The 16,472-nt window shown below is 40.4% G+C and overlaps 1 protein-coding gene across 3 annotated transcripts in view; it reads right to left on the bottom strand.

Annotated features, from left to right (window-relative positions):
- Nucleotides 1-571: 571 nt before the first annotated feature.
- sptlc3 (serine palmitoyltransferase, long chain base subunit 3) overlaps nt 572-16,472 on the bottom strand; it is a 170,535-nt gene continuing 154,634 nt past the window's right edge. For all 3 annotated transcript variants that reach the window (XM_069931842.1, XM_069931845.1, XM_069931844.1), the window contains 4 exons: nt 12,973-13,099; nt 9,579-9,714; nt 9,232-9,361; nt 572-6,008 (listed from right to left, as the gene is read on the bottom strand). In XM_069931842.1, the coding sequence (XP_069787943.1) occupies nt 5,895-6,008; nt 9,232-9,361; nt 9,579-9,714; nt 12,973-13,099 (507 nt within the window). In that variant the 3' untranslated portion in view covers nt 572-5,894. The remainder of the gene's footprint in view (nt 6,009-9,231; nt 9,362-9,578; nt 9,715-12,972; nt 13,100-16,472) is intronic.

The raw sequence follows: 16,472 nt of genomic DNA on the forward strand, positions 1-16,472 counted from the left end.
TGGGATGTCCAAAGGGGATTTGGCGAGGCATTTGAGTGATAATAATTGCAGCTAGAGAACGAATGGAGAAATGGGCCTGACAAGATTGCTCCATAAAGTGCTGGTACAGTCTCCAGCAGAGTCCCGTGCCAGAACAATTCTATGATTTTGGACGACACTGGCATTGTTCCAATCCAAAAGGCACAATTCCTGAATCTGTAGGGTTTTGGAAAATTATGACTAATGCATCAGTAATTTCCACTTCAATTTATCTTAATAGCCTGGGTGGGGACCATCAGGTCCTGAAGATTTGTCTAATACATATATGGTCTCATGTTCTTTAAATGTATTTTAATCTGTTTATTATCTATTTAAAATACAAAACACTTTTTTGTAGACACATGTCAAGGCATAACCATTACTTGGTTGAAATCCAATTTTCTTCACTCTGCAATTAAACAGGCCAGAAGAAGTCAACCCTACATCATGATTATTTTAATTAGACCCATCAGAAAAAAAAGCCTAAACATAGCAGTTAATAGCAGTTATTTTAGTGAGACGCTTAACATAGTTTACAGACAGAAGAGGCCAATTAAGGGAATGTTAAGGGTTTTATTTTTTATTTGTTTGTTCCATACATTTGATATGACACCTGCCAGTCTTTATATGAATTCTGATCTCAGAAAAGGGAAAAATAAACTTTTGTACATTATGTATATTTTAAAAGACAGACAGCATTCATATATATATCATATAGTTATAATATATATACAAATCTTTTACCATCAGCACTTAAAGGTACGATGAAGGTATACAAAAATTAAATTTACAAACCACTCGACACCAAACACTGGTAACACCATAAACTACCCATGGAGCCATCAACTTTTGAATCCATGCATTAAAATCAGGATACAGGTTACTTTTCAAAGCTCTTAAAGTGCTATTTCCGACATTTCAGTGCATACAGATGAACAGATATCTTTGTTTAACAGAATAAGTATCAACCTTCACTCTGGAATTAAACAGAGTTGAACATGTCACTGCCAATCATGGTAATTCTTGTCCTGAATAGGTAAGCTTACAATTTAACTCTACTAAATCTCACCTTTTCCAACCATCCCATTCCAATTGAAAGCAATCAATTACTTTGCAATCCTGATCTTTGAGGATGGATTCACAAAACAATCCAATAGCAAAAGTTTTTCTTCGAGAAATATAGTAAACAAATGTTTTCAATAGTATAGGGATCCTTTCAAAACAGCACCAAGATGCAAATTTGCAGTGGTATCAATTGCAACGGCCAATGAATGCTGAAGCTTGGAAGAGTTTGGCACACCCAAGGAAGCTTTGTTATTAAAGCTGGTTAGAAAGTCCAGATTAAAAATGCATGCAGAGGTGCTTAGGGCACATCTTATCTTTTCCCTTCATCATGACTACCTACACCTAGCACATAATAACAGGAGAACATCAATGATCAGAATCCACATTAGAAACACGGGGTACAAAATACCTGACCGATGAATGTTTTATGTCAGCTATGAGCATTCAGGCAGATTCACAGAGACTATTCTAACCCAGACTATTCTTGATCATTCTTGTTGTGTCCTCTTGAATAGATTGTACCCAACTATCCCACTTCAACTGAAAGCTGAAGGAAATTCAACATACACAAGGCACCGACATATATAGTGCAAATTTTAATGCTGCCCACTGCAAAAAATATATATATTCTACAATCACTTGGAACATATTTCCTGAGATCCTCAAACTTTTATCCTTGTTCATTGGCTGAGAGAGTTCCCATTGAAAGATGAGAGGAATTTTGGGCAATTGAACTTTCAGACCATGTTGTCTTTGGTCAAACTGAAGCTGTTGTAACAACAGTTTAATAATAGCACCCCCACCCCTCCCCCCTTGCTCATTAAAGTACTTGGTATGGACAAGCACAAGCTAAATACTTCCTCTTTATGCCCTTCTCAAGGACGCAAATCCCATGTCCCAATAAGAATACGGAGGATAAATATATAAAATTAAAAATAAGCACAGACTTCACCCTTTGGATTTCAACCATGGAGAGCTCTGCTTATTTAGGACAGTAATGATTGCTGAACATGGGATGCAAGTACATCTCACCAATTGGCATCAACACGCACTCAATGCCACATAGAGGCACGTCCCAATTAAAATCTAGCTCTAAATTCAACTCAACAATTCTTGGCTTTATGAAAAAAGGCTTTCAGAAAACTGATTTCCCCCTGTTAACTTGGTCCATGAAAATTTCAAGTCTGCAAAAGGAAATTATGCCTTGAAGAGAGATTTTGTGATGCTTTATTATAATTTAGTAACCTTAAAGAGAATACCTTCAGCAACCTTTCTTGCATGGAAGGCAATACACTTGGGATTTTCACATCCAATTTTTAAGCCCGTTCTTGCTTCACGTGACATCTGCCAAGTTGCAGCAATTGCTCTCCAACCTCTACTCAGAAGGAACTTCAACTTTCGAAGTCCATTTAAAAGCACTGTTTAACTCCAGTCCAATTCAATAATAAAGAGCAGAATAAATGGGATCAATTTTGAACACTTCAAAATCTGGAATTAAAATGAAAAGCATTAGCAAATTGAGTGGAATGAACTCATCAAAATGGGGAATATAATGCCAGAAATGATGAAGAACTTCAAGGTTAGTTAACTGCAAGGCAAAGCCCAATTGTTAAATTAATAGCACATTAGCCTCAGCTTGCTTCAAAGTACAACAGTTCAGGTCTCTTTTGACACAGTTGGTCAATTCAGTCCTTATCTGTTAACTACTAAGAAAGTGATTCTGTATAGTAGTATGAGAATATTTTTGTTTAAAGTCTTGTGTTATATCAAGTGTAGAACTTGGAAATTTCATATGAACTATAACGTTTTAAGTACCAGTTCCCCACCAAGGTAGTTAGGGATGGCTTTGCCAGCAATGGCCATGCTCAATGTACAAATAGCAAGGGAACAATGACAGACTCTGAGTCTATTCAAAAGTTTTAACGTTGCATTCTAATTCACAGACACAGGAATCTTTTGACTCAGGGTTTCCACAATATACTTCGTTTTGATGAAACGATAGACAAGGAAGACTTATTTTTCCCTTGGCTGTCATGATGTAGTGCTTGGTTAAAAAGGCAATGCCTCAATTCTCTCAATGCTTTCCCACACATGCCTCAGTCTCCTTTATGTGAATGCAATGAGTACTTCATGAAACACCCATGTTACATGCACAGTGGATTAAGTAATCATGATCACACCATCCACATGCTTCCTATTTTTCTGAATTCCTAAAATAAAGACCTGCACTTACAGATAGATCATCTTTATAAACCTCAGGAAACCCCCCAAAATACTTGCTTTCAGAAACAGTACAACAATTCTAATGTAGGAAACATGCCATTTGATGTGTAGATGGATCTCACAAAGTGATAATAACTTCACAAATTGCTTATTTTCCCCATTGAGAGAAATAAATATGGCCAGAAGAATGCCTCTGAATAGAATCATTGGATTTGTGTTTGCCCACCTGTGGGGACAGATGGTTTCAGTTCAGCATCTCATTCAAAAGACGGCTCTTTTGACAATGCATTGCCTCCTCAGGAGTGTCAGTCTGGATCTTTGCATTTGAGTCTCAGGGGTGGGACTCAAACTTGTGACCTTCTGACTCTGAGGTGAAAGGACTACCCAGCAAACTACAGCTGACACTATAGGGGGGCTGCATTAACATTTAAAAGTCAATTTGGGAGAATAGTTTGCTTCTCAGCCTGTGATTTAAAAGGACTGTTAAACACAAGACACTTGACATAATTTGCACTTCCAGCTGCTGATCAATGGAAATGACACCATGCATAGCCAGGCTTTTGAAACTGGAGAGCAAATTTCTCCACTTGTTCAGCAAAATATAAATAGTGAAGAACGAAGAGACATTCCACATGTGACACCAGGCTTCAGTGCAAACATCAGAGGCTCATCAGTTTGCTAGGAAGAGTCGGTTAACTCTCTGTACCACATGCCAAGTTCGCCACTGCTGTTAACAGGGCCATACGTTGCAGATCAGAGGTGTTAAAAAAGATTCCTCAAGAGCTTTTGGAGGAATTGGCAATAATTGCTCTTGAATCTGCAATTTCAGTCATATCTGTCTTTCTTTAACACCCGCTTTTTGGAGAAGTGCAATTAGAAAGAGGCAAATTTAGGCTCAATGTATCACAGTGCAAGTTAGCTTTGGCATTGATACTGATGAAAGGAGTCATTTCAGCTGATTCCATGCTCTTTATGGCCATCAAATGAGTGATAATTAGGGCAGTAGGTTTGCATTTATTGTACAGGAGAAACGGAGTCTTCAATACAATGGATTTAAAGGCTTTTAACATGGGTTGAATTTAGTGAAGTCCTCCATGTCTGTATTCAGAGGTACCTAGAAACTTTGACTCGAGATGTGTTGCAGGAAATGAGCCACCAATTCAAATTGATTGGTTAAAAAAATATAAGCAAATTATGGTGTTAAAGTACAAATTCTACTGATTCTTTGATCCATCTGTAAATTTGCTATAAAGAAAATGTATGCTTTCCTTTAAAAGCCCTGGTATAAGTGACCTGCTTCCTTGCTCAGTGAGCAGTGCAGGGTCCATTTCTACATGTTGTTGTGAGATCTGGGCACCCTTAGGTGTAGGGTGACCCTGGAAATAAGTGGGCAAAGTGAGCGCATTGCCACAATTATATTCCCACTGGTGGCCTCGCTGAAAGCACCAACTTTGATTTTTCCCTGAGAAGACAGGAGGGTCCTGTATATATATATATATTTTTTTTTGCTCAGCAAGACCTTACTTGAAAAGGATTTTTGAGTACTGTAGGATAGCTATGACTTAGGGTACAGTGTCCTCACCTCACTGGATGGAAGAGGACTGTGAGGACACTGGGAATGTACCAGGCACAAACAAAGATAGTATTACAAAAATGTAACAATGGCAAGCTATTAAAATTGAATTAAAATGTCATAACCTTGAGTAGACAATCTGGAGCAATTAAACCTTCTTTCTACTCCCCTCAAAATATTTCTGTTATGAATTTTACTCTCCTGTTTGCAGAAAGAATTTCACATTTTTAAGAATCATAAACTGCACTGTTTGAACACCAACTTTTAAAATGTGCACCTAAATATCTAAGGACAATATTTTAATGAAGCTTCAGAAAATGTTTACAAAAATTATAATTTCTGTATTTACATATGTTTATCTCCATTAACATTTCAACAGAATTTCAAATGATCATAAAATGCATCTTTGGCAACTTTCCTCCATCAGAACATGTATTTCTCTCCATTGTAAGGGACTGAATCTGGATCCGCCTGAAAATCCAAGTGCATGTGATTCAAAATCTGACATAAATCCAACCTGAACATGCCTGAGTTTAACATTTGGTTAATTTGCAAATTAATATGTATTGGAATAATCACAGTTAAAGATAAATATGCTTTTTAAAACCTTGCTTGGAGTAACAGCAACTGTATTCTTGAATTTTAAAAGAAAAAAAATCCAAAAAGGCAAAACGAGCGACTGAATAAAAACGTCTGCAAAAAGAACAATGCAGGATATTAACGAGGATTTCAGGATCTTCCCTTGGTCTGGCTCGCCAACTCCACACACCCTTCTATCTAAGCCCCCTTCCCTCTCCCCCATAATAACAACACAATGTACAAGGGAATGTATGTTACCAATGTTTCGTCAAGCCCCCTGCTTGGTTAGCCTGGAGAATTTGTGATGTCAATACAGTCTCCTCGTTTTCCCTTTTGTTTCCTCCAATTCATGCTCAATAAAGAGATGTGCACACTGCAATCCTAAATGAGAGCAAAAAGGCTCCTCATAGCTCAAATTCCACACTTTGGACAGGGTTTAGTCTTCCAGTTCGAAGTTGTACTCATCGTAGGGTTCAGGTCGAATGGAAAGTGTCCGCCTGGAGTACTTGAATTGTAGGTAGTCCCCCATTTCATCAAGAACATCCAACACCTGGTACAGCAGAGAGGTTATGTTGTGATAATCATTTTATTTTATAAAAGGCTTTTAACTCGATGCCTATCACTTGACCATTAATGGCATATTTGTTAACAGTTACTTTGTTAATTGGACAAACAAACATTTAACACTATAGAATGACTCAAATTTACACATACTGTATTTTTAGAACACAGTAACAGGCCATTCTGCCTAGTAGATCCATACTGGTGTTTTTGCTCCACATAAACTCCCTTCCAGTCCTGCTAAGGAGTATTTTTCTCTCTCTCAATTTGTTTAGCTTCGTTCAAAAGCATCTCCTGATTTAAAAAAAAACTTATGTTTGATAAACTAAAAAGTTCCTGTGATGTTTGAACTGCAACCACAATTCCACAGTCATCGGTTAACAAATCCAATATAGAGGGTGTAGAGACCAGGAGAAATGGCCCTACATCTCACTTAATTTTGACCCCTTGTACACAGGGAAAGTTACGGAACATTATCCATTGTACCCTGGTGTACTGGCAATGGGCAGTGACCATTTTAACCTGGTGCACTGGCAAAGGGCAGTGTTCACAATCTCATCTGCTGGACAGAAAATAGAATGGGAAATACTGAGGAAAATGGGAAGCTTACTCAAGCCTGGAAATTACTCTTTTCAACCACTGAGCTCGATGCAATCATTTTACAATGAAACCTCATAACTAGTATTTGCTTGTACTTTTAACATCACCAAGAGATGCTTTGCAGGATTTATCAAATACAATTTGATCACTATCCATCTCCAGTTATGAAGTTATACAGCACAGAAACAAGCCATTTGGTCCAATGAGTCTGTGTTTCTATTCACACTTCATCAATCCCATTTCTCCCCACATTCCCCTCAACTCCCTTCAAGACTGGACCATTTTATCACAATGGGAGCAGTTCTGAGTGGCCGATCATCCTAGCAACCTGCACATCTTTTGGAGAAAACTGGAAATCTCATGGAAAATCCATGTAGCCACTGACAGAATGTGCAAACTCCACAGACAATACATAGTCAGGATTGAACATGGATTGCTCGAGCTGTGTGGCATCAGGACTACACATTGCACCGTTCTGTCCCCCCAAAGGTGACCCCCCCCAAAGGTGACCAGATGGCTGGAAGTGTGATGATGATGAACGTATTGTCATTCCAAATACAGTACAACTCCAACGATCCAAAATCGGATTCTCTGAAATCCTCAATTATCTGAATTTTTTTTTTTGATAATTGAGGATAAGGGAAACAAATCAGAAATCCTCATATGTCTAAATTTTTTTCAGAGCCGAACTGTCCTCACAGGTTAAAAAAAAATCACTCAACATTAAATTAAGACAACGATTATCCTCGTTTCAGGTAACTCCCTCCCCTCTCTCTTTCCATTTCTTCTTCACCTTTCCCTATTGACTTTTCTCTCCATCTCTCTTCAAGTTGCGTGCCACTGTCTCCCAGCCGCAAACGGTCGGAAGAATCCTTGTGCCAGCGTCATCAAGGAGAGCAGCCTCACGGGCAGGTGGGGGACTTCAGACAGTGGCATTCCCTCCCCACCCCTCCTATCCTCGGCACACTGGACGCCGACTCTGAATCCTCCCCTCAGCCTACTTCCCCAATGTGTGTGTGCAGTAGGCCTAGGGGAGGATTTGGAATCGGGACTCTGGCATTGGGAGCTCCGGTGACCGGGGAGACAGGAGCCCGCCGACTCGCCAGTAAGTGTTCCACCAGCCCAGGAGCCTCCCCGGGGATCAGGAGCTGCGGTGGGTTCGTGTTGGGGATTGGCAGTGGTGGTTGGGTGGTCTCAGTGATTGACAGCGGCCAGCATTTTATTTGTGAGAATTAAACATTATTTTAATGCTTAAAAAGCCTTCCTCTGTTGTTTGTTGTTGTTTAAACATAATTTGCTGTTGCGGTTGTTATTTGGCTGTTTTAAAAAAAAAATGACTATAGGCCCGGTATAGACTATTTTGGATAATAAGAGTTGTACTGTACAAACCAAAGCAGAGGATAGGAGGAGAGAGCAAGTGGAAAAATCCATTGGGAGAATGGGGTCGGGAGGGGATGGAACTAAAGAGGAGGGGGGGGGGAGAGAATGGGCAGGGGTGGTAAGGAAGAAAAAAATGGAGAAGAGCAGAAGGGGTATGGAAGAGAGAAAGGACTCATTACCTGAAAATTTCATACCATTGTGTTGTGGACTACCCAGACATCCCCTCCTCTTTGGTTCCACCCCTAGTCCCGCACTGGATTCTTTTGCTCTTCCCTCTCCCTTCAGTTCCATCTGGTCTCTCTTTATCTCATCATTCTGACCATCTCTATTTATCGGACCCCAGCAGTGCCAGACAGCCTTTGCACTCGAATCACCCACTCCACCTGAGTGACTCATTTTCCTCTACTTGACCACTTTGCTTTTCTCTCCCTTTGTCTGGTAACGTCCTCTCCTCCGCCTCAGTCTGTAATATTTCAGCTCTGCCTGGTTCACCAGCCTCATGTCTCACCACTCCCGTCCCGCTCTCCGTACACTGCTTTGGAAGTAACCTTTCTCTGTTCTGATGATGAGTTTCTGTTCGAAACGTGGACCATCCTTTTTCTCGCACTGATCTGCTTGGCCTGCTGAGTTCCTCCAGCAGATTGCATTTGCACTCTAGTAATTCATGGAGCAAATAAACTAGGATATGATCAGGAGGTTGTAAGGGTTAATCATGAGAGAAAGTGTGGCTTTAATTTGCTCAGGAGTTTGTGCAAATCTGACTGTTTGCAGAAAAGATGGGAATTCCTGAGCATAAAAGTTATAGATACCAGAACTGAGCAAATTTTGCCTCTCTACACATTCTCTGCCATATTCTTCCTTGGATGTGGAAAGAAATGGAGAAAACTGGGCAATGGGAGCAATTGGAGATTTACATCCACACCCAACTGGTGGTTCAGTATTTGAATTCCTTCCCTTGAACATTCTCCCTGCTTCTTACCTACTGTAAAAACTGGCTGTAAAATAACCCAATGTCATCAGTTTTTAAACACGCTTTATACTTTTCCCTTTCTGACTGTGGCCAAACAATTTATTTTGAACCCGTGTATGTGGTGAAATTAAGCCGGCAAAGAGTGAGAGCCAGGAGCAGAGAGTGGAGACTGTGCTCATCTATGAGTGAGAAGTGAATGGAAAATAAGGTTCTGGTTCCGAGACTGGAAGAGAACGAGTGCAAGAGCTGGGGAAATACTCACTGTGTCCAACATCTGTCGTGTATGGGCTGCGGACAGGCAAAAGCGGGCTCGAGATTCGACGATGGGAGTGGCAGGGAACCCCACCACCACCACTCCAATGTTCTTCTGCAGCATTCTTCTGGCAAAGGCACTGAAAGTAGAGTCCCCTGTTACAACATAATTCCTTGGCTACCTGTACCGTGGCAGCAACAGCATCAACATGTGTTCTCATGGAGCCCTTATGCAGGAGCCTTGGCATCCAAAATGTGGCACTAGCCCAAACCAAATTTACATTGTGTGTTGAATGGAGGACGGAAAATCGAAGGTCTCGATGCAGGAGGGCTGAGAAACGAAGCTGGAAGTCTTACCCTACTTTGCCAGGCATGTACAAGAGCAGAGGCACAACAGGAGAATTATCATTGCCATAGGTAATGAAACCCAACTCGCGCAGGCGTTGCCTGAAGTACCGGGTGTTCACACCGAGTTGTCTCACTCGCTCAATTCCTGCGGGTAAGAAGAAGGTGAGGTGTCAGGATGCTTAGAGACAGGTGTACCTTTTGCATTCTAAAAAGTCAAACTCACTGCATTTACTTAAGGCCTGGATAGAACCGCCACATAAAAATAATCTAGAACCAGTCAGGTGCAGTGTAACTACTGCACAGGGCAACCTCTCAGCAGCAACAATGAAGTAAATGGGCAACTAGCCTACTTCAGTGACGGAAATCAACTGTTGGCCCAGATTATGGAGATTACACTGCTGCAGAGAACCAGATGGATTTCTGTTTCATGTCACATCCGAACGACGGCAGCTCCCAAGGTGCAAACCTCATCCAGAAAGCAGCAGCATGCACAACCTCTGGTGTGGGATTTGAACTTGTAGCCTCCTGAACCAGGGCTGCAAGTGCCCCCAGCTGACACAACTAAAGCACTGCAGGAGCTAGACTTCCATTGGCCTCAAAAGATAAAAGGGCTGCATTTAATACCAGCAACTGATAATGACAAGGAGAGGAAAATGTGTGACTACATTTAAGATCATAACATGATCTGATCCGCAGGAATGACCAACCTTTTAATTTTTAATTTATACATACAGCACGGTAATAGGCCATTTTGGCCCACGAGTCTGTGTCGCTCAATTAACCTACACCCCGGTACGTACTTGTGGGTCGAATCGGCCTGTTACTGTGCTGTATGTCCAAATTAAAAATTAAAAGGTTGCTCACCCCTGATCTAAGGTGTCTGAATTTTAGCACATATGCTCTTGGGGTTTTAATATATATGTTCTTCTTTCTTTCTTCTTTGGCTTGGCTTCGCGGACGAAGATTTATGGAGGGGTATGTCTATGTCTGCTGCAGGCTCGTTGGTGACTGACAAGTCCGATGTGGGACAGGCAGGCACAGTTGTAGCGGTTGCAAGGGAAAATTGGTTGGTTAGGGTTGGGTGTTGGGTTTTTCCTTCTTTGTCTTTTGTCAGTGAGGTGGGCTCTGCGGTCTTCTTCAAAGGGGGTTGCTGCCCGCCGAACTGCGAGGCGCCAAGATGCACGGTTGGAGGCGAGATCAGCCCACTGGCGGTGGTCAATGTGGCAGGCACCAAGAGATTTCTTTAAGCAGTCCTTGTACCTCTTCTTTGGTGTACCTCTGTCTCGGTGGCCAGTGGACAGCTCGCCATATAACACGATCTTGGGAAGGTGATGGTCCTCCATTCTGGAGAAGTGACCAACCCAGCGCAATTGGGTCTTCAGCAGCGTGGATTCGATGCTTGCGGACTCTGCCAGCTCGAGTACTTCGATGTGGGTGATGAAGTCTCTCCAATGAATGTTGAGGATGGAGCGGAGACAGCGCTGATGGAAGCATTCTAAGAGCCGTAGGTGATGCCGGTAGAGGACCCATGATTTGGAGCCGAACAGGAGCGTGGGTATGACAACGGCTCTGTACATGCTGATCTTTGTGTGTTTCTTCAGGTGGTTGTTTTTCCAGACTCTTTTGTGTAGTCTTCCAAAGGCGCTATTTGCCTTGGCGAGTCTGTTGTCTATCTCGTTGTCGATCCTTGCATCAGATGAAATGGTGCAGCCGAGGTAGGTATATGTATAAGAACAGAATCTAACCATTGTAAATTATGTTCAGGATAAACAAGGCAAGATATTTTTCAGTGCTAAACCTTGATAGTTGCTGGAAGCAAATAACTGCTCATAAATACTACAACACACGAGCAGGTGAGAAGCTGGATATCCAGCATGGCAACTCCTGAATGAAATTTATGAATGATGTTTAATGCCACATACAATTGACAGAAGGAACTGATGTCTTGCCAGCTGCAGCTTCCCAGGTACATACAATAAACAAGAAAAAAAAAGAAAATATCAAAGGAAGTGGAAAAAAAATCATAAATATTCACAGATGGAAATAAATTGTGGTGCAAAAAATGCATCATCAGTGGTCTGGACAGAACTTTGGTGGCGTTGAAGCAGTATTGTCAGTAATTAATTTGAGAAATGTCACAATTCCTGACATTGCAAACTCTTCTCATCAGCCAGAAAGTACAAAACAGAAACATGATGGAATTCTCTCAGTTAGTATGGATAACACCCAAGGAGCAGATGTTATGTCAAGGAAGAAACAGCCTGCTTAACTGGCCACATCCACCACCCTATTAACCCATTTCCTTCACCGCTGGATGGCACCTGTGCAGAGTGTCGGAAGAACAAAATGGACTGCAGCCTGACTATTCCAACTATGGCTTTTCTGCAGTGCTTCTCAAATCCTCCACACTAGAACTAACAAAGTCATTGTGAAATGCATCTGTTGTTGGGATATATGAAACAAGAAGCCAGCTTGCCCTCAGCAAGCAAGTGAACAGTGATGACCAGACAATCCAATAAATATTGATCAGTGCACAATGGTTGATGTGTATTGATTTTTAATGCAACTGCTCTTCTTTGTCAGGTGAAATCTGGAGTATCTGTCTGAGGGAGGATTGGGCCTCAGTTTAATGTCCTATCTGAGTGAGCTTATCTCTCTCAATGTCACACTGGGTCATCAACCTGGACTTCTGAAGTTTCAAGTTATGGATTAGAACTTGGAAAATGACTGGTCACTATAGGAACACTGGTAGTGGAAAATATTTTGCAATTCTGAGAATTCCACTCGTTCATTGGAACTGTTACAAACATTTAGATAGCAGTTTTGGGATCAATGCTCAAGATGTGGAAGGAGAGCCTGTATAATGTGCACTTTGTTCAGTTTCACAATAAAATCCATCTTGGGTCACTCATTTGAGTGCTACTGGTACCATGTAACATAGTTACATCCCTGTTGCATGGTTGGGTGATCGGCGACTAAACCGGCTCCCCCACCAGGCTTGCCTTGTGCAGAAGGTGGCTAGACACCTTGCAGGATGAAAAACAAGACCTGTCAAAGGGTGATCAAACCCTCTCGTAGAGTCAGCGGCCATCTCGCATACAAGTGCCGTGAAGAGTGGAAAGGGCATCCCTTGCATCGAAGCTTAGTCTGGCCATTCACTGAAACAGAACTTTACCCCAGCCGTCTTAGACCTCACTGTGCTGCTGGATCCAGGAGGGGATGTCGAGAGGGTGGGTCAGAACTTGTGCAATCCACCTACTCACCTAAATCCATTCACACACATGCTGTTCCTTTCTGAGGAGTGGGGTATCCTCATATCCCCCACAAACTAACTGAAAGGAACCATAATAATCCTTTGGGAAGGATAGCCAGAAGAAGAAATTCAATCATGTTTAATTCTTACCTATTGTTGATCCATCAAGTCCCATAAGACACTTCAGTGATCTGATGATTTGTTCTGCAATTGGTGGAGGCATTGAGGTAGAGTAGACAGCACTGTGGGAATATAGTCGTAGATAATCCACAATCTCCTGGAAGAGAAACAAATGCTTTGCAGAAAGTAGCTAATAGATTCTGTTAAGATGCAATGGAACTGAGACAGTTTCATCGCTATATGGATATGGCGCTCAGGGCAGCATTTGTTAACAGTCTTTTAACTGCCTCGGAACTGAGGGGGATAACTGGCCTATCAACGTTATGTAATACGAGTTATTCATAGGCCATAGTGCGCAAGGATAAGAGCATTTTCTTTCTTGAAGTACAATAGTGAACAAGATAGTTCTCTTTGATCTTGGGTAATTAACTGCACTTTTCACTGTCAGCATCACTGAAAGTAGTTTATAAAACTCTGGGTTATTTGGTCAATTGGATCAAAATTCTCTAGCTGGAATTTGATCTCATCATTTTTGATCATTGGTCCAGGCCCTAAACACAATTGCGCATTTCATCACATTGATTCACCTCAGCAATGCTACGAAAATGAACATCTTCCACGCGACTCTTGAGTCAGACTTTGTCCTTAAGCCAATTACAGTTACTTGAGGCATAAGACAGACACTTCTGCCACACATGCATTCAAACATATATAACAACATAATATATACAGTAAAACCCTTGATATCCAGAATTCAAGCAACTGGCACCCTTGAGCAAATGGCAAAAAAAAAATTGAGGAAAATAAGTAAAAATTTTAAAATTAAATTCAGAATAAAATAATAGATAAAAAATGCGCAAGTTTAAAATTGTAAACGTAAATATTCTCTGAATCAACACATAAACCTTTGGTGAAGATTGGAGCAAGTATTCAGCCAGTGAAGTGCCTTGGTCTTTACTCATAGCAGCTGTTTGAAAACGTTATGTGAAACAGCAATGGTGTTGCCCAGGATGAAGAGCTAGTTGATGCTGCTCGCCATTGGGCTGACTTTCCTAAATTATTTCCTTATTCCTGCTTAGTAAGAGTCACTCCAGTACCCTTGGAGGAGGGGGTATTAATTATTTCTAATGTTATTGTTCATCTTTTGGGTGGCTTCATGGAAGGGGGTGGAACCTACATATGCAACGATAGTTAAATGTTCTCAAAGATTATGACTGAATATATAAAATAAAATGCTTTAAGGTTTATATATTCATGCAAGTGAAGTTTTTTCAGTGTAAGTACAGTATAGATTTTTGTCTTTTACCTTTTAAACTGTTTATTCTTAATGCAGATATATTAGGCATTGCAAGTTTCAAGCAACTGGAAAATACACTTATCTGGGATCTACCAATCCCCATAGGTGCTGGATACCTAGGGATTTATTGTACTTGGATAATTACTTGAAGGGGATAACATATGCAGGGCTGTAAGAAAAGAGGAGTGGTTTAGTTGGACAATTTCACTGAAGGAGGGCAGAAACCCTTTGGGGAAGTTGGCCTTTATGTTGCTTAAAGAGTAGAGCTACTCTTGATTAATAGGTTTTGGCACTGGCTAGATGGATTTGGATGGCATGAGAACTGTGACATAAGATGAGTCTTTAATAATCAGGCTATAAAAGCTGTCTTTCTGTTTTGCTCCTCTCCTTGCAGCTCATCCAAGAACTCAGAGCAATAGGAATTGATTTTATTTCTCTTCCTACCCCCAAAATTACAGATTAAAAATCACAACACTTGCCTATTATATGCCATTTTTAAAATCTTCAGGTATTCATGCATGAAGGGTTGAATAAGTAATCCCTGATCCAAAATTCTGTGTTCCTATCTCTTGTGAATATTGAAAGATTATGGAATATTTAAGCTTGAAGAAAATTAGTTACAACATTATAGATGTAAATTTTCAATTTCAAAAGATCTGGAGCCCATTCATAGAATACCTCATGATTGGCAGATTTAAGCAATTTGGATGCTTCGGTGATTCTCTGTCTAGTTTCTAAAAGTCACTACTTGATCCATATCCTTAATTTTTTTCTATAAGGTGACCTTGATTAGAGGGAGGGGGTAGATTAAATTTAGTTTTTTTCTTTTTATTCATTTTTAATCGATTATATACGGGTTTGATTATGGTTGCCCTAGATCATATTAGACAGATATTACTTTGTGTTACGATTAGGGCTTGCTATATTGTAACTCAATTGGTTTCTATCCAGAATTAGTTTTAAGAACTAATGTTTAATCAACAAATATGGATGGATTTGAATTATTTATATTAATTTGTGATATGTATATGATATGACATGCTTCTTTGCTATACTAGTAGACTTTGTATGTAGGATTAAAATGTTAAACTCAATAAAAATATTTTTAAAAAGAAAAGAAAGGGCAAATAGATCCTAATTTCTCAGGTTCCGGCCATACAACTGAGTTCCTGTGAGAGGCACTGCTGCTCAACATTGTAAAGTACACTGCTGCATCAGTACCCTCTACAGGCATTCACAAGTACTACAATCTTGATGTGCAGTATCCTCCATGAAGCCTACTTCAAGATTCCTTTTATTGTCACGTAATAATACATTAACAATGTAACTTTAACTTTTGTCTGGCATAAAGAAAACGAAGGGTCACCATGAGCCCGACATCCCTAACAATAGGAGAAAGAGAAGCAAAAGAGAGTCAATGAGTGCCTGTGGTAGCCTCTAGCGCTCCTGCAGCCACAGACTCCTGTTTGATTCATCGCCAACTCAAGCTCCAGATCCAAACCTCTGACATAATCAGAAAGCCTTCAGCGTCCCAGCGGTTAAGTATATTCTTAATTAAAACTGCAAAACGCAGTTATTGACCATGGAAACATTTTGGAGTCTCCTTCAAATGGACGTCAAGAAAAAAATGAAATAGTCCAAGTACAGAACTTTGCATTTCCTGCTGTTAAACATCCTTTTCAATACAGACAGAAGTAGAACAAAAAAGCTGCTTTGTGGCATCTTAAAAAAAAATTTCATTTTCCATAAATATATTCACCCAATCTTTAAACTTTTATACACATCAAAGTTATGAAATATTTACAAAATTCACCCCCCCCCCCCCACAAATACAAAAATATAACTTCACCTACTGTCAGAGTTCTCATTTTTTTCTTAATTCTTTTTTGGGGATATCTCCGTTTCATATATTGAAGAGTCAAATTTATAATTGGACCCCGACATAATGCAAGTATGGTTGCCATATCTTAATAAATGTGTCATATTTATTATTTATAGGTAATTTTCTCCATGGGTGTACAACTACGTAACTCCGTGGCCCATCGAGCAAAAAGGGAAGAGTCGGACTTTCAAGTGATTGCTGTACATTTCTTGGCCACAGCTAGAACTACTTTAAGAAGGCAAATTTGAAATTTAGTCAGTTTGTAGCTCACGTCCATAAGATTGCCCAGAAGGTACAGCTCTGGGTTGTATGGGAAGGTCACTCCTGTTACCAACATCCTCTGCTATTATA

The sequence above is a fragment of the Narcine bancroftii genome, chromosome 4 (assembly GCF_036971445.1).
Source record: "Narcine bancroftii isolate sNarBan1 chromosome 4, sNarBan1.hap1, whole genome shotgun sequence".
NCBI classification, from domain to species: Eukaryota; Metazoa; Chordata; class Chondrichthyes; order Torpediniformes; family Narcinidae; genus Narcine; species Narcine bancroftii.